Raw genomic sequence first — 17,260 nt, 5'->3', positions numbered from 1 at the left:
ACAAGGAGAGATTTTTAAGATTGGTAGGACGTTCCGATAGTTGTTTGCAGAAGTTTGAAGACTATGTCGAAAGTTGGGTCACGAATGTGTGTCAGTTAAAGTGTAGTGTAGCATACAATAAAAATTACGCCACTGCCATGTTAGAGTGCAGCAAAATTTTTAAGTTCCTTCCTACCGTCGAATATGTAAACAGAAATTTGTTAGAAATCTTGAGTTTTTTTAATGGTGTCCGTTATGACGATTTCGGTAGGTCAGTCTTCCAGCATTTCAGCATTCCAGCATTTCATACTGTGGTGACAGTACTCAGACGGTACTTCAGAGCCACCACAATCGATAAGCTGCACTCGAAACACTCGTAGCGCAGCAGCTGTATGGGCTGGTAGTACGAACTACACATATGTCCGCCCGGGGACGCAGCTTCCAACCCATGGGTGACACGTGTTTGGATAGCGGTTGGTCGATGACTCGTTAAATATAGGAGCACTGACTACGGCGGACAGTTCTCTTCAGAGTGCTGAGTCGTGTACAGTCTACAGCCACCGCTGAGTCTACCAGCCGTAGTGTTCGTCCGTTGTCTCCGAGATGTGGCCTCCGGTCTCGGAGGGCAGCTCTTGACTCAACATAGGCGTCACTCGGAGGCACAGTGACACAACTTAAATATTTCGGAGGAGTTTTAATTATTTCGAATGTCTAAGAAGTATCTTTTAAGTTGAATATTTCCTCCTTTTTAATAAACATCATTTTATTACTAATGTTGCGAATCTTTCTGACTGAAGGTAGCCTACTCCGTCCTCCTTCATTCCCATTACCTACCTGTAGTTTTTATCCTCTCATCCTTGTAGCGGCTGCACACACATATAGTTGCGCGACTGGAGAAAGTAATACAGTGTTGTCACTTCATTCTAGATTAGATTAGATTCAATTTTTGTTCCATAGTCTCAGAAAAAGAGAAGATTCTCGTGGGTGTGGAACATGTCAGAAAGTGTAACAGAAAAAACATAAAACAACTGAATATAATACTCACTACCTTTGTCATTTGTCAGGCGATTGTCAACATAGGTGATTAAATTACAGTAAACTGTAACTGCTAATATTTACAGAATTAATAGGCTGTCAGAATGAAATACTGTTAGGCACTTTTAATAAATTTATCATACACAGAATACCTAATCTTGACTGTTGTGACCAAGTTCTGTCAAAACTGAAGTCTAACGGACATTTCTACTTAAGCTGGTCTAACAGACCCTGTTAGGATACTCACCTGTAGAGTGGAAGGATTTGCCTACCAAAAAGTCAAAGTTTCTCAGATTAAACCGCACTTTATCTAAAAGAAAGCTTTTAATAGTTGCTGGCAATTTATGGAAAATGTGTGTTTCCGAATATTGAACACCATTTTAGGTCTTTATTTAGATTATTCTTATGCCTAGTGTTGACATTGTGTATTGAGGTATTGGTTGCAAACAGAGATATAGTACTTGTAACAAATTTCGTTAAGAAATAAATATACTGAGAAGAAGTAGTTAGAATACAAAGTTCCTTGAACAGGTTTCTGGATGATATCTACGATTTACACCACAAATGATTCTTACAAACGTTTATAACATAATTGTCATTTAGTTAAGTTTATTGCCCCTGGGGTGGGAAAAAAACTCTAAAAGACGGAAAAATCAGTAATGATAAATGGTATGAGAATACAGAGGACAGTGGAAACCTCTGCATCGAAGATGCACAATGTGTATCCTCAAGAAGAAAGTGTCAATGTGACCTAACCACTCGTGGTAGTCGAGCGGTTCTAGGCGCTTCAGTCCGGAAGCGCGCGACTGCTACGGTCGCAGGTTCGAATCTTGCCTCGGGTATGGATGTGTGTGATGTTAGGTTTAAGTGGTTCTAAGTTCTAGGGGACTGATGACCTCAGATGTTAAGTCCCATAGTGCTCAGAGCCATTTGAACCATTGTTTTGACATCACCACTGGCAAAGCTTCCGAATTATGCCCTTTACGGACCTTCATGTAGAGACTGCCAAGGAGGAGAAGAAGATGAGAAAATAGAGGAACAAACCACCGACGGGCTTTGGAGACGAAACGTGGGAGTTTGAACTAAGTGGGACACCTAGAAAATCTGAAAAGGAATATACAAAGGCTCTTACTGGATATAATGCTGGTCAGAGACGTGGAGTGAAGGTGAAGAATCTGGTCAGACGAATATAGGGTGACGCTTCGTGGTACATTGTGTGACGAACCGAGACTCTTTAACTCGCGACCTTTGTTGGAATGTGCTCTATCAACTGAGCTACTCAAGCACGACTCACGACCTATTGTCACAGTTTTGCTTTCGCCATTACCTCGTCTCCTACCTTCCAAACTCCACTGAAGTTTTCCTGCAAATGTAGCATAACTGGCACTCGTGGATGAAAGGATACTGCGGCGACATGGCTTAACCATAGGCTGGGACATGTTTCCTGAATGAATTCGGAATTTGGGCATTATCAACAACAGCAAAAATTTTATAATCTGAATAGGATTCGTTGTGAATAGGAAAGTGTGGTGAACAATTAAGCGATAGGATTCGTCTCATCAGATTCGGGAGCAAAACAATGCTAAGACGATAGTTCAAGTAACACGCCGAGGTCGGAAGCACAAGACGAAGAGATACTGAAAGAATATGGGGATAATTAACGCGGAATTCAGCGTGCAAAATTAGATTAAAAAGTTACAATGATGGGGCATTGGAACGCTGTAGCTGGAGAAGGAAATAAAAGAAGTGTTGTGGGAGTATATCGGCTAAGCAGTATAAACGAGCGGTATGAGGGACTAATCGAGTTCTGTAATATATTTTAGTTAGCAATAGCGAATACTCTGTTCACGAATCACATGTGGAGTAGCTACACCTGGAAAAGACCTTGAGTCCGTGGCAGATTCTGGCTGGCTGGGACAGAGATTCCGAAATCAAAAATTGGATCGTAGAGTGTACCCAGCAGCAGATACAGATGTAGACCACAATTTAGTGATGCTGAAGAGTAATGTAAAGTCTAAGAGAATCGTAAGGAATGATCACTGTGGAAGGAGGTGGATACTGATGTACTAAGGAACGATGAGACGCGCTTCAAAGTCGCTAAGGATGTGGATGCGGTGTACAAGAGTTGACGTCTGAGTTGAACAGGAGTAGCTTTCTCTATAAAGGACAGTCTATGGTGTTGTACAGTCAAATACAGGCATAAGTAAGGTAACGGCACCGAAATGTTGATTAACAGAAGAAATACTTCGATTGATAGGCGAAAGAACCAGGTACAAACCGATGCAGATAGAACGTAGACCACAATATAAATTCATTAGGAATGAAGTAAATAGGAAGTGCAGGGCAGGCAAACAGAAACGAATTTAAGACACATGGGAAGTAATCGAGAAAGGAATGGTCTTGTGGCGGATTGACTTAGCATATAGAAGAGTCAAAGCAACCTTCGTTGACATTAAAATCATAGGTGTTAACATTAAGAGTGGTGTGCAGCAAGCGCTACATGCGGACACTGCGACAGCTAGACCAAACCACAACAGTGCACTACAGCCACACTAGTAAACACGGTCGTCATCGTAAACATGTCCCAGCAGATGCTGCTCACCGACCGTGGCCCGTGTTTGTTACAACACGTAACTGAACGTCGGAGGCTTCAAGCGTCAACTTTAGGTTACAATATCCCCGGATGTAATTAACATTTTACAATGCAACAAACGGCACTGATTACGTACTCGTTTATATGTTCAGATGTGCTAACAAAACTAACGTGGTTCCATTTAAAAAAACGTAGGTTTGTGTTAAAAAACATACTTCCGTGCATTTACCTACGGTGTTTGTATTAAACAATTACACTAGCCCCTCTCCTCACGTTCGATCTGTGGAATCGGTTCGTCAGTATTTGATGTGGTTTACTAAATATATCCACCGGTAACGTTAGGTGACTCACCCTGTATATGACGAATGAGAGTAAACTGGAGGAAGACGAAGGTAATGAGATGTAGCAGAAATGAAAAAAAACGAGAAAAATTGGGGATCACGAGTCAGACCAAGTTAAGGAACTCTGCTATCCTTGAATCAGGATTATCCATGACGGATGAAGGAAGGACTCCGAGAAATGCGCACTAGCACAGCCATGGAGGTCATTCGTGACGAAGAGAAGAAGAAAAATCTAATGGTGTCAAGCACTGCCTCATTTTGAGGAAGAAATTTCTTAGAATTTACGTTTGGAGCCCAGCACCGTATGGTGGTCAGTAACGGGCAGTGCGGAACCCAGAGGAGAAGTACTTAGAAATGTTTGTGATGTGGTGGAACAGAAGAATGTTAAATGGGGAGAACCTATAATATAAGAAACGAGGATGTTCTCCACAGAATCGTCGGAAGAAGGAACATGTGGAAAACTCTGACAGACGGCCGGAGTGGCCGTGCGGTTCTGAGGGCTTCAGTCTGGAACCGAGCGACCGCTACGCTCGCAGGTTCGAATCCTGCCTCGGACATGGATGTGTGTGATGTCCTTAGGTTAGTTAGGTTTAATTAGGTCTAAGTTCTAGGCGTCTGATGACCTCAGACGTTAAGTCGTATAGTGCTCAGAGCCATTTGAACCAGCCAAAACGCTGACAAGCAGAACGGGCATGAAGATAACGATGCGTTAATGTACCAGGGAATAACGTCTATAGTACTAGAGGAAACTGCAGATCGTAAAACTTGTGGGGGAAGACTGAGATTCGAATACATTGAATATAAAATTGACTACGTAGGCTGCGAGTGCTATTTAAGATGAAGAGGTTAGCGCAGAAGAGGAATACGTGGGGGGCCGCAACAGACCTGTTACAAGACACATGAAAAAAAAAAAAAAATGATCGGCCTCGGCGTAATAACCTTTACTTTGAGGTGGACAGTTGTTTGGAGTTCTGTTCTCTTATATTTCTAGTGGGTGAGCATCAGGAGAATTTCAAAATAAGAAAATTACAGAACCGAATACAGATTATACCTCAGAAACTTGTAACGTAAATTCTTTCTCTCAGCTGGATTTTCATCAACTCATACGTAATACCAGTAAGGAGTTCGCTGCATAGAGAGGGTGGTACGGGACCAGAAGTCCCACCGCCACACCTCCAAAGTGAATTGCAGTGACGGAGTCACTGCCCTGTGGAAATTTACTGCCTCACCAACACAGTTAGACCGCAATAGACCGGTGATGCTGTATTGTAACATATCACCCAGGACAACAAGTCCTTTAAAAAAAAAAAAAAAAAAAAAAGCTGCATTGCATAATACTGTCTCGAACTATGAGTTTGCTTTTCGACCTCTGCCTTGGTAAATCTCAAAATTCACCACCTTGGTAAATATCAAAGTTGACTACGTAGGAATTATTGGTGTTGAAGCCCCCATAGTTACGTTACCAAATCCTTTTGGTTTACCCCTAATCTACAGCTTGCAACCATGGCGTCCATAATATTTAACCATGCTTTCGACAAATGCCAGGTGCTCTTCAGGTACTAAATGATCTGTACGCTGCTTTAGTGGCATTTCCATATCCAGACGTATCTTAAAAGCGTTAGCTTTAAGGTCAGTTTTGGTGTTACCGGCGCAACGCATAACTAGACAGATTTGTAGAATTGCATCCCTTGTAATAGAGTTACACAGAGCTTGGGTTTTGGTGTCGTCATTGCTCACCCAGAAGCGTCTTTTAGTTGGCAGAAATTTGTATCTACTAATGAACAAAATCCCAATGAAGCTTTGAATCTCGTCAGAAGGTATATCTCAATCTCGAAAGTTAGTTAATAATGCGCGATGTCTTATTCCTTCAACTAAGTGCTCAAATATGTCGTTGTCTATAAACATTACAAAAATCTCCATAGCAGATGGATTTATATTTAGATTAATCAGCTTCACGAAGTTAAGTATTGGATTCATGGTCAGAATCTCCTCCATTTATCCATTTTTGGTGGGCGTCATTGCTCCATTTCGATACATTTCACAATGACGGGGTTTGCATAGCACTATCATTGGTTGGAGGTACAATATGATGTGAGGCTGTGTCAGGCAAATGTGAAGGTTCCGCTAATTAAGTTTCAGTTTCATAATCGATGGTCACTGAAAAGTCTGGCTTCTGCATTAACACTGCCGAGATGCTAAGTTATCCACAAGTCTATAATTGTACAGGGTGGACCATTTTATTCCGTAATGGGGAATAAATCGGTATGGAGATGAGACACAGCAAAATGTTTTTGTCAGCAGTAGAAGGTGCCAATTAGAATTACGCATTGCTACAAATAGCCGTGACCTTAAATCTGGTTTTTAAGGTTATGTGAAGGTAGAACAGGGATACAGCAACATACAACGTTAGGTGCAGATTGGAAGGGGCATAAGGGGACACGTTTCGTTACCAATAACCATGATTTCAGATGTAATTACTGAAGGTCGTTCGAAGGTTGAGTTCTGTTTGATGGAAACTCTTATTTCTGGCCTCGGATTTCCAAAGATCAAAGTGGAATTTAAACTTTCAGTTTTAAATTAAGTTTTTATTGGCAAATATAAATGCTTCACAACAAATAAATGTTACTTTGACATTTGCAAGACAGAAGAATGACAAATAAAAGTAGCTTATCGATTTACAAGTCGTTTAATGTGTCCTCTCCCGTCTCATTCTTCGGGATGCTCGTTCCAGTTTGTATCTAACATTGTAATTTGCTGTATCTCTCCTCCGATCTGAATTAATCCCTACTAGAACCAAAAATATACTTGAGTGTGTGACCTTCATTGACCTGGCCATGGCCTTGAAAGACGTGTCATATGTAAAATTAGCCGCTCTTTTCAAATTCTCTATCAGATAATTGGGTTTTCATTTTTAAAAAATCACTTGAACCTCCAAATCACCCTGAATATCAAGTTCAAGTATCAATGCGTCATCGTCTTTGCCACCTTCAGCTTTTATCTAAAACACGTAGCTATATCTCATCTCTATCCCTAGTTATTCCCTATTATAAATTAAAATGGTCCACCCTGTGTATTCAACACTGGTAAGTGATATATAAAGCTTTAATCATAAAACTGTGTTTTATATCGGGAATAACACATACATCTGACTTCGTTCCTGTCTTCTGAATTCTAAACGGTTTCTACAGTGATGTCTGGAGGCTCCATGAAAATATGACAAGAAATCGCTCCAATAAGCGAAATGCGTGCCATAATATATAAAAGGAACACGGAGAATAATATAGGTAGTGCAAACACCTTGCGTTGTCATATAGGAACAGCAGTGTTCCGACTAAGAGATGGTGGTCATTATTTATTCAGATAGTTGAATATTATATTAACACGCGCAGCAGTGCATCTGTAACATTAATACACAAGATGTTACAAAAATTCTATGCTCAGCAATATACTCAACCGAAACGCACGTCTCTCCGGAGCAATGGTGTGCACGACTCTACTATTTAGTAGAGTCGAGCACACGATTGCCATATGGCAGCGGGAGTCGTTAATGGGTTGCTCTAAAAAGCTTGAATCTGCAAAGAGGAGCAAACAGTGTTTTGGTCCGCATTATACTATTTTCTAAAATCGAGCTGGATAGCAAAAAGAAGCTATAAGAGAATTTCTCGCACCCCGAACTGCTTACAGTGGCTTTTAGAAGACGAGTATTATCTTCATGTGCGAAACGCAACGTTATCATACTTGATACGTTGGTTTGGCGAACCTTTCGTGACGTGGTAGTACCAGGCACAACTGTACAGAACAAACTGTGCACTGAATGTGCTGAAGGGAACCCGGGACTCCGTGTGTTTGTAAACACATACACATGGGTTATGAAATGCTGTGAGACTTCAATTGCCTTCGAAGAACTAAAAGTCGCTCGGTTTCTCCACAAAGGAGAGTATCCATATGTGAAGTGGACAGCTAAAATAAAATACCGTGTTCTAAAGTTTGTTTGTATTTGGTTATTTAAAATACTGAAGTATTTATGTACAAATAAGTATTATATTTGCAAACTTTATGTCACAGACCTGTCACCACAAACTTCTAGTTTATATTTCATTTCTGAGCTTACTAACCTTTAACATTTGTGCAACTTACTATCAAATTAAATACATATTGTATGAACATTTTATACAGTGCATAATTAATATTGCTCCATGGTCACGTAATTAGTTGGTGCATGTTCACAATGATAATACTTATTAGGTGATAACCCTTCTTAAGTATGCACTCTCCAGAACATGAGTTCGTTTAATAGCAAGTACTCGATATTTGCAGATTTAAAAATTATTTATTTCTTTGCATGAAATATATTTTAAAGTTTAGGTAAAAGAATTACATGCATGCCACAGTGCCATAAGTAAATAGTGGCTTAATTTCACATCCATCCTAAGTCATTTTGTTAATTACATTATGTGAATAATAACATTTCTGTAAAGTAGATTTATGTAAGTGCAAGTTCTTTAGTCGAGGAAGGACGGTGGAAGATTTTTGGATTGTTATGCGCCTGTTGATTGATAGCTGATGAACAGCTACTTCCACTTTAATTGCCACAGTTCTTTACGTAAGCATGTTCGGGGAATAACTGTATTATGTGCATTTTCTTCACTTTCAGTTTGTTTGAACACAACATTTCGGATATATTTCACAGATATTATTTTGAAATTGTCTTTGGAAGTTGTGTTCTCATGAAGCAACATTCTTTAAGTGAACTTAATCTCGTGGGGATGTGAATTTATCGTCTTTAAGTCTTAAGATCTCTAGGTAAACGTTATTCTTTAAGTTCAAGGATAAGTGATGATCCTATATCCTCACATGTGGAAATATGTTTACCACTTTACTACTTTACAACTATTTTTAATTTTTTCGAAAGATTATTGCTTGGTGTTACCGCACATTTTTTGTTATATTAGTACATCTACAGCTGGTTAATCCTCTTGTCGAAATCTGTTTCTTACACTTTCACTTTTTTTCCTGTGATTATTGCTGAGCGTTACCCAAATTTAATGTTATGTTAATGCACCTACAGCAGGCTAATCCGCTACCAGGATCAAAAACCAATATTTGTCTAATGATAATACGTCATGAATTATTATTTTTGTTCTCGTGTCGACGATGCCCTTAAGGTCCTACGTCAATTGAGAACTGAAATCAGAATTGTGAATCAGTCGATCGCTATCGCGAAATACAGACGGGCTTTTGTTGATTCTGTTGAAGTTTCGAGAACATACCTTCACCGAGTAGTCAAGCAGTATATTGCTTCATCCTACGTATATCTCGCGAAGATACCATGATGATAAAATCAGAGAGATTAGAGCCCACACACAGGCATACCGACAATCCTTCTTTCCACGAACAATACGAGACTGGAATAGAAGAACCGATAGAGGTAATCAAGGTACCCTCCGCCACACACCGTCAGGTGGCTTGCGGAGTATGGATGTAGATGTAGACGTGTGTATTCGGACGTAATCCCTCTGTACTGTCAGTCTAACTACTCGCGTCACGTTTCCATGGTCTTAAGAGCTACAGTGTAAAGAGGATGATGTTGAACTCTGGGGCGACAAAAGTCATGAGAGATCTCTTAATATCATGCCGGACACACTTCTGCCAGGCTGTCTCAATAGCCGTCCATAACAGCAAAAGTGTTGCCAACACGGGATTTTGAGCACGAACTGACGTCTCGATTACGTCTCATTGGACTGGATTGGTGTTGGGAGACTATGTGGTCATATCATTCGCTCGAATTGTCCGGAATTTTCTTCAAACCGATCGCGAAAAATTGTTGCCCGATGACATAGGGCATTGTCACCCACAAATCTTGTATTGTTGTTGTGAACATGAAACACACATATGGCGGCAAATGGCCTCCAAGTAAGTCTTTTCTATGTAAACACAGTCCACACCATTATGGAGCTACCACCAATTCGTCCAGTTCCTTGTTGATAACTTGTGTTCATGGCTTCGTAGGATCTGCGCCTCAATCGAATCCTCACCTCTTACCAACTTAAACTGCGACTCATCTGACCAGGTCACGGTTCTCCAGTCGTCTACGGTCCTACCGTTCTAGTCACGAGCCCAGGAGAGGCGCTGAAGGCGAAGACGTGCTCTTAGCAAAGGCACGCACGACGGTCGCCATAGCCCACTAACTCCACATTTCGGCGCACTGTCGTAACGGATACGTTCGTCTAAAAAGTTCCACAATGATTTCTGCCGTTATTTCACGCAGTATTGTTGTCTGTTGGCACTGGAAACTCTACACAAAAGCCGCTGCTCTCCTATGTAAGTGAAGTCCATGTTGTTTGCGGTGCGAGATGATGCCCGAAATTTGGTGTTCTCTGCTCAGTTTTGACACTTTGGATCTCCGTAACGATTTCCGAAATCGAATGTCCCATGCATCTAGCTCTAAGTACCATCCGTGTTCAAAATCGGCTAATTCCGGTTTCGTTGCCATAATTATGTCGGAGACCTTCCCACATGAATCACCTGAGCACAAATGGTAGCTCTGTCCATGCTCTGCCCTTTTATTCGCGATACTGCCGCCATATGTGTGTGTGCGTATTGTTATCGCATTACTTCTGTCACCTCATTGTATTGTTGTATAATGGGTGACTACTGAGTTAGAGTGTAGTTTAACTGCTTGGAACGAGCAACAAGTTCATTAATTCGCCATAATATCCGTTATCAGTCGAACTGGTCATAATCTGCGACCTAGGTTTAACAGCAAGGAAATGCATACAAGTGGATATTTGGAGGTGAAGTGCAGTAACGTAGCTCCGCCGTTAGTTATACCCTAGTTGTCATTATAATCTCCTGTTACAATTTGAACCTCCCCCCCCCCCCCCTCCCACCACTTCCGACCATCAAATTAACTATCCGTTGACGCATCAAGATGTTTCCTGTTGAAACATCCACTGTTATAATCAGTACCGCTGTGGTTCTGTACCTCCTAATTTAGTATTCGATCTGTTTACGTCTTTCTGTACAATATCATATCAGATTTCCCAAACTTCTAGTGTTTTCTCTGAGTAATTTTTACCGTTAAAAAGACCACCGCTTCAAGAGAAGATTTCATAACATTTTGTTTATAAAATGATAGGGATCTCTTTTTCAAGTTGTTCACTTTCTTCCCCAATCACAATCACACGAATGTCCGTAAGTTACAATGCTACAAGTAAATAAGCTTGACTGCTAAGACGTTTAAGTATCATCTTGTGGACTGGCTGGTCTGTGCAGCTCCTTCTACTGTGTCTGTTGGCGGAAAGAAAACCTGCATTGGCGGGCACAGAGTCTGAAATAAAAAGTCAGTCACACGTAAGTGAGGAGCAGACGAAGCGAAACTTCACAGGTTGAGAAGGTATGTGATATTATTTCTGAAATAAAAAATTATGATCAATTTTGAAAGTTTATGGCCATTTATCAGTATGACGCAGCAACACCATTGGCCTGGATGGATGCTTAGATACTGTGGTGGTAAGGTGTCATAAATCAATAGCATTCTCTTTTATGAGGCAAGCTGGTCAACATCTGTTTCATCTGGCCCTTGGTTTCTTGGAGACTGGCACTGGGACGGAGTCGACGTGCAAGCTGCTGCCACGTAAGTTGTATCAGGGACAGATCTGCCAGCCACAGGGGTACCTCATCATCACACAGACAATAAAGAAACATGCCTTGGAGGGCGGGCACTGTCCTGCAGACAAATGGTGATAAGAGAGGTAACACTTGAGGAAGTAGTGTGCCCGTGACTTTCCGCTGTTCCGTCAGAGTTCCCTCAATCACTACCAACTGTGACCCAACACCATACCGTCTAGCTCTCCACATCATGGCATCAGAACCAGTACCGCTGTGTCTCCCCGAAAGTTCGGGAGGACGGGTCTCTCCCAGGTCGTCACATTACTCGACGCCTATGACCATCCGAGGCAATCCGGAACCAAGATTCATCGCTAAGCGAATGCGACACCATTCATCAGCAGTCAACACTAATCAGTGATGTCACCACTCCATGCTTAGCCGATTGTGCTGTGGTGTTAGTGACAGTCCGTGCATCGTATGGTAGTACTGTAGTGCGGCTGCTGGTAGTCAAAGCTGTATGGCATAAAGGGAGCCCGTTGCTTGTTCTCAGATGGCTCGCACACATGTGAAGGGACTACGATACGCTTGGTGCACAATACAGCGATCTTCCGTCTTGACTGTCATACGTGGGCGATTATCCCTCGTCCATAGTATGTGCGTCTATGAAGTTACACTAACTTCCGACCACGTCTTCTGGGTGCTTCACTTTTATTGTCGGACAGAGTATTGGCTGGTGGAGCAACTTTGTGACTCACTGAGCCTCGCTGACAGTTGCCTACATTGCTGACGATGCTTATCTTTTTGATGCGTTTTAGTTATACAGTTATATTAGTAACAGTAAGATGGCTTCACGTACCAGGATCACGTGTAAATATATTGTTCACAACACTTGGTTTTCCAACTAGCACCAGACGATAGCGCTCTGCTTCAAAGCTCGAAATCCTTTCACGTTTCGACTTCCCTTACGAGTGATTTCATCTGTTTATCTTGCAATGTGAGCAACTGAAGAAGCACAAAGTTCCCACTGTCACAGATTTCATAGTAGTTTCTCTACAGAGAATGTGCGTCGTGTTGCCAAGAATTTGCACCTTTCGCCGATTTAGATTTTATTACATTCTTTAAGACAACTCCCTGATATTGGTAGCACAATGTTGCCATTTCCTTCCAGAGTATGTTAGAGTACTTTTGTGCTTCTGTCTTTTCAGAATTTAAATCGAGTTAAAGGCACCGGAGAGGCTGCTGTTGTACTCTTTATTTATTCTGATTGGAACTACATCGCAATGGTAACGAGAAGGAAGGACTATAGGCGGTATTAAAGTTTTGTCTAATTTTAGATAGATTGCACGTAGGAAAGACGGAGATTTTGTGCATCCTGCAACAGTGTATTCCTCCCACTGTGGATGGTCATCCAAAATTGTGCCAGGAGATTTGTTTTTAAAGCAGTATAGGAGGAATTGACACGAAAATAAAAGTATACATGTGACTTCTTGCGGTTTAATTTATGAACTATCGTTTTTGCCCATTGTGATACTTATGTGAAGGATAGTCATACGTAATACTAGATGCGACAACAGTAAATTTCCTGGAGCTGGTGCTTGGATGGAACTGAATGTCTCCAGCATATAAGTGGTATTTAAGGGCATGAAATACAGATTACATATCGCTGAGTTGAGTGGAGCAACGACTGGAAGCTGTGGGGCATCATGAAGCACATGTTTCCATTATGACTTCCCCGACATCAGCTTTTGAGATATCAGTTGAGCCACAGAATTATTCTCTTCGAACAATCCAGTTGTTTCTTTTCCATAAATAGTATATAGCAATCCGATTTTAAGATAAGAAAACTTTTATGTCTATCCGTAGAACCTATGGTAGATTTCAAATTACGATTTTGGAAATGAGCTTTCCATTTTGTGATACGTAGTATTTCAAATTCAACAGTAAGTATATACGAAAATGAGGATCTATTACCTTGTTAGGTCTATTATGGAGAGTAACTGGCCAGTAATCGACTAATACAGTCTACAGCGCACTAAGAACAAATTACAACAAAATAGAACATGTGCTCTGCAAACCAGTTCAGTGCCAATGTGACCTGCTCGACTTAAATCAGTTAAACACATTGTAAAGCTAGTAAGCTGCAGGTTGGTACGGTGTGAACGTTTGGAGTTCGCTACTATTAGTTTCATAACCGATGCCTTGTTTCCTATCCGTTTGGGCGCACGACCTCACTGTCTGGTTATTAACTGATCGGAGGGAAAAGGGGGTAAGTTACAGTTACTCCCGCACTCCGTTCACAAATGGAACAGGCGAATGGTATTTGAAGTACTGGAGTAATGAAAACTGAGTCCGCCGGCTTAGCTGGATGATAACGTGCTCACCTCCCATGTCAGCGGGCCAGGGTTCGATCCCCGCCCTGACAGGAGATTTTCTCCGCTCTGGGCCTGGGTGCTGTGTTGTTCTCATCATAATTTCATCAGCATTACCTGCTAAAGTCGCCCAATTTGGCGTCGACTGAAATAAGACTTGTACTTGGCGGTGAACTTCCCCGGCTGGGGCCTCCTGGCCAACAACGCCATACACTCATGTCCATTTTTAATGAAAACTGAAACCTACAGCTGTACTATAAGTCAAATGTCGTTTGTTCGAAACATGCGACTCGTAAAAGCGTCGTATTCAGGCCCCAAGCGGCTCTAGTCGCTTCAGTCCGGAACCGCGCTACTGCTACGGTCGCAGGTTGCAATCCTGCCTCGGGCATGGATGGGTGTGATGTCCTTAGGTTGGTTAGGTTTAAGTAATTCTCAGTTCTAGGGGAATGCTAAGTCCCATAGTGCTCAGAGGCATTTGAACAATTTTTTTTTGCAACTTGCAAAGTCGATTGCATCTGCTGCACTCGACATTGTTGACTGTACATGCTGGCATAACATGTTTACTAAGTTGTATTGTTTCCATCTGAGGATTCTGTTGGTCTTTGATATGGTGCTTCTTACTTTCACGCCATATTAGCTTGGGGCCTGAAGATGACGCAGCTTCAAGTCAAAACTGGTAGCACGTTTGAAGAAACGAAGTTTTAGATAGGATATAGCTATTGATTTCAATTTTTATTATTCAAGTGTTTCAGTCTTACCTTCCTCGATGGATTACCAGAGAGTGGAATGTGAGGTAGGTGATGGTTGTGTCAAAAGTGTTGTAGCTTGTGTCATTCTCCATGAGGCGGCTTGTGTGATTCTGACGTAGGATATAGCAAGTGACCTTACTTGTGTACCTGGGCTGTCGACAGAGGCGGTGGCGGAGATTGCCGGAGCTCCGGACCTGCACCTGCGCAGTGGCAGCGAGCTGCGGCTGATCTGCAAGTTGAGGCGGGCCACGGAGGCGCCGGTGTTCGTCTTCTGGTACCACGACGACCGCATGATCAATTACGACGAGGACCGCGGCGTGGCTGTGAGCAAGGGGCGTGGCGGCAGTCAGCTGCTCATCCCGAGGGCGGAGCGCACGGACTCCGGCAACTACACGTGCGCGCCCTCCAACGCGAGGGCCGCCAGCATCACCGTGCACGTGCTCGAAGGTGAGATAGAGGGCAGCCTATGTCACTCAACCATTTCCCGTGCTCAGCTTGCGTCTCCTCTAACCAGGATAGGCTTCGGGATCTAGTTGCTGACTTACTGTGTCCCATCGATGTACTAGTACCCTTCAAGTGAAAAGATGTTTGTGATTTAGTATATTACCTTTAGTCTACCAACTGCGTGAAGTATTTAAATTCCCTTCTGATTTCAGCCTTAAAATGCTCCGGTACCTTGTACCGGTTTTTGTTCTACGCAGCTTCTTACGTTTCCTCCATTGTGTCGTCACTGATTTACATCTACCTGTACTTACGAGGGCAGTTCAATAAGTAATGCAACACATTTTTTTTCTGAAACAGGGGTTGTTTTATTCAGCATTGAAATGCACCAGGTTATTCCCCAATATTTTAGCTACACAACACTATTTTTCAACGTAATCTCCATTCAATGCTACGGAATTACGCCACCTTGAAATGATGGCCTGTATGCCTGCACGGTAACATTCCACTGGTCGATGTCGGAGCCAACGTCGTACTGCATCAATAACTTCTTCATCATCCGCGTAGTGCCTCCCACGGATTGCGTCCTTCATTGGGCCAAACATATGGAAATCCGACGGTGCGAGATCGGGGCTGTAGGGTGCTTGAGGAAGAACAGTCCACTGAAGTTTTGTGAGCTCCTCTCGGGTGCGAAGACTTGTGTGAGGTCTTGCGTTGTCATGAAGAAGGAGAAGTACGTTCAGATTTTTGTGCCTACGAACACGCTGAAGTCGTTTCTTCAATTTCTGAAGAGTAGCACAATACACTTCAGAGTTGATCGTTTGACCATGGGGAAGGACATCGAACAGAATAACCCCTTCAGCGTCCCAGAAGACTGTAACCATGATTTTACCGGCTGAGGGTATGGCTTTAAACTTTTTCTTGGTAGGGGAGTGGGTGTGGCGCCACTCCATTGATTGCCGTTTTGTTTCAGGTTCGAAGTGATACACCCATGCTTCATCGCCTGTAACAATCTTTGACAAGAAATTGTCACCCTCAGCCACATGACGAGCAAGCAATTCCGCACAGATGGTTCTCCTTTGCTCTTTACGGTGTTCGGTTAGACAACGAGGGACCCAGCGGGAACAAACCTTTGAATATCCCAACTGGTGAACAATTGTGACAGCACTACCAACAGAGATGTCAAGTTGAGCACTGAGTTGTTTGATGGTGATCCGTTGATCATCTCGAACGAGTGTGTTCGCACGCTCCGCCATTGCAGGAGTCACAGCTACGCACGGCCGGCCCGCACGTGGGAGATCAGACAGTCTTGCTTGACCTTGCGGCGATGATGACACACGCTTTGCCCAACGACTCACCGTGCTTTTGTCCACTGCCAGATCACCGTAGACATTCTGCAAGCGCCTATGAATATCTAAGATGCCCTGGTTTTCCGCCAAAAGAAACTCGATCACTGCCCGTTGTTTGCAACGCACATCCGTTACAGACGCCATTTAAACAGCTCCGTACAGCGCTGCCACCTGTCGGAGGTCAATGAAACTATACGAGACGAAGCGGGAATGTTTGAAAATATTCCACAAGAAATTTCCGGTTTTTTCAACCAAAATTGGCCGAGAAAAAAAAAGTGTTGCATTAGTTATTGAACTGCCATCGTATATACTCGCAAGCCATCATAGCGTGGTTGGCGGAAGGTACCGTGTACCACAACTACTAGTTGCCTTTTCTGTTCCACTCGCAAACAGAGCGACGGAAAAGTAATTGTCTCTATGCCACTGTATGAGCCGTAATTTCTCGTATCTTATCTTATCGTCGTGGTACCTATGCGAAATGTACGTTGGCGGCAATAGGATGGTTCTCCATTCAGCATCAAATGCCGGTTCCCTAAACTTTCTCAGTCAGTAGTCCGAGTTTTCGAAGCATATCAGTAACACTTGTATGCTGGTATAACCTACCGGTAACAAATGTAGCGGCTCTCCTCTGAATTGCTTCGATGTCCTCTTTCGGTCTGACGGGTGCGGATCCCAATCACTCGAGCAGTACTCAAGAGTTGGTCGCAGTAGCTGCTTTGTGCGGCCACCTTTACGGATGAACCACACTTTCTTAAAATTCTCCCAAGATATCGAAGTCGATCGTTAGCCTTCC

At 42.6% G+C, this 17,260-nt stretch overlaps 1 protein-coding gene across 1 annotated transcript in view; it reads left to right on the top strand.

The window, feature by feature from the left end:
- The window catches only part of LOC126485021 (protein turtle homolog B-like), a 465,069-nt gene that overhangs the window by 435,238 nt on the left and 12,571 nt on the right, over window positions 1-17,260 (top strand). Inside the window, exon 6 of the mRNA XM_050108625.1 lies at window positions 14,840-15,124. Within this exon, the coding sequence (XP_049964582.1) occupies window positions 14,840-15,124 (285 nt within the window). The remainder of the gene's footprint in view (window positions 1-14,839; window positions 15,125-17,260) is intronic.

The sequence above is a fragment of the Schistocerca serialis genome, chromosome 6 (genome assembly GCF_023864345.2).
Source record: "Schistocerca serialis cubense isolate TAMUIC-IGC-003099 chromosome 6, iqSchSeri2.2, whole genome shotgun sequence".
Lineage (NCBI taxonomy): Eukaryota > Metazoa > Arthropoda > Insecta > Orthoptera > Acrididae > Schistocerca > Schistocerca serialis.
This window is presented reverse-complemented; position numbering and strand designations above follow the sequence as displayed.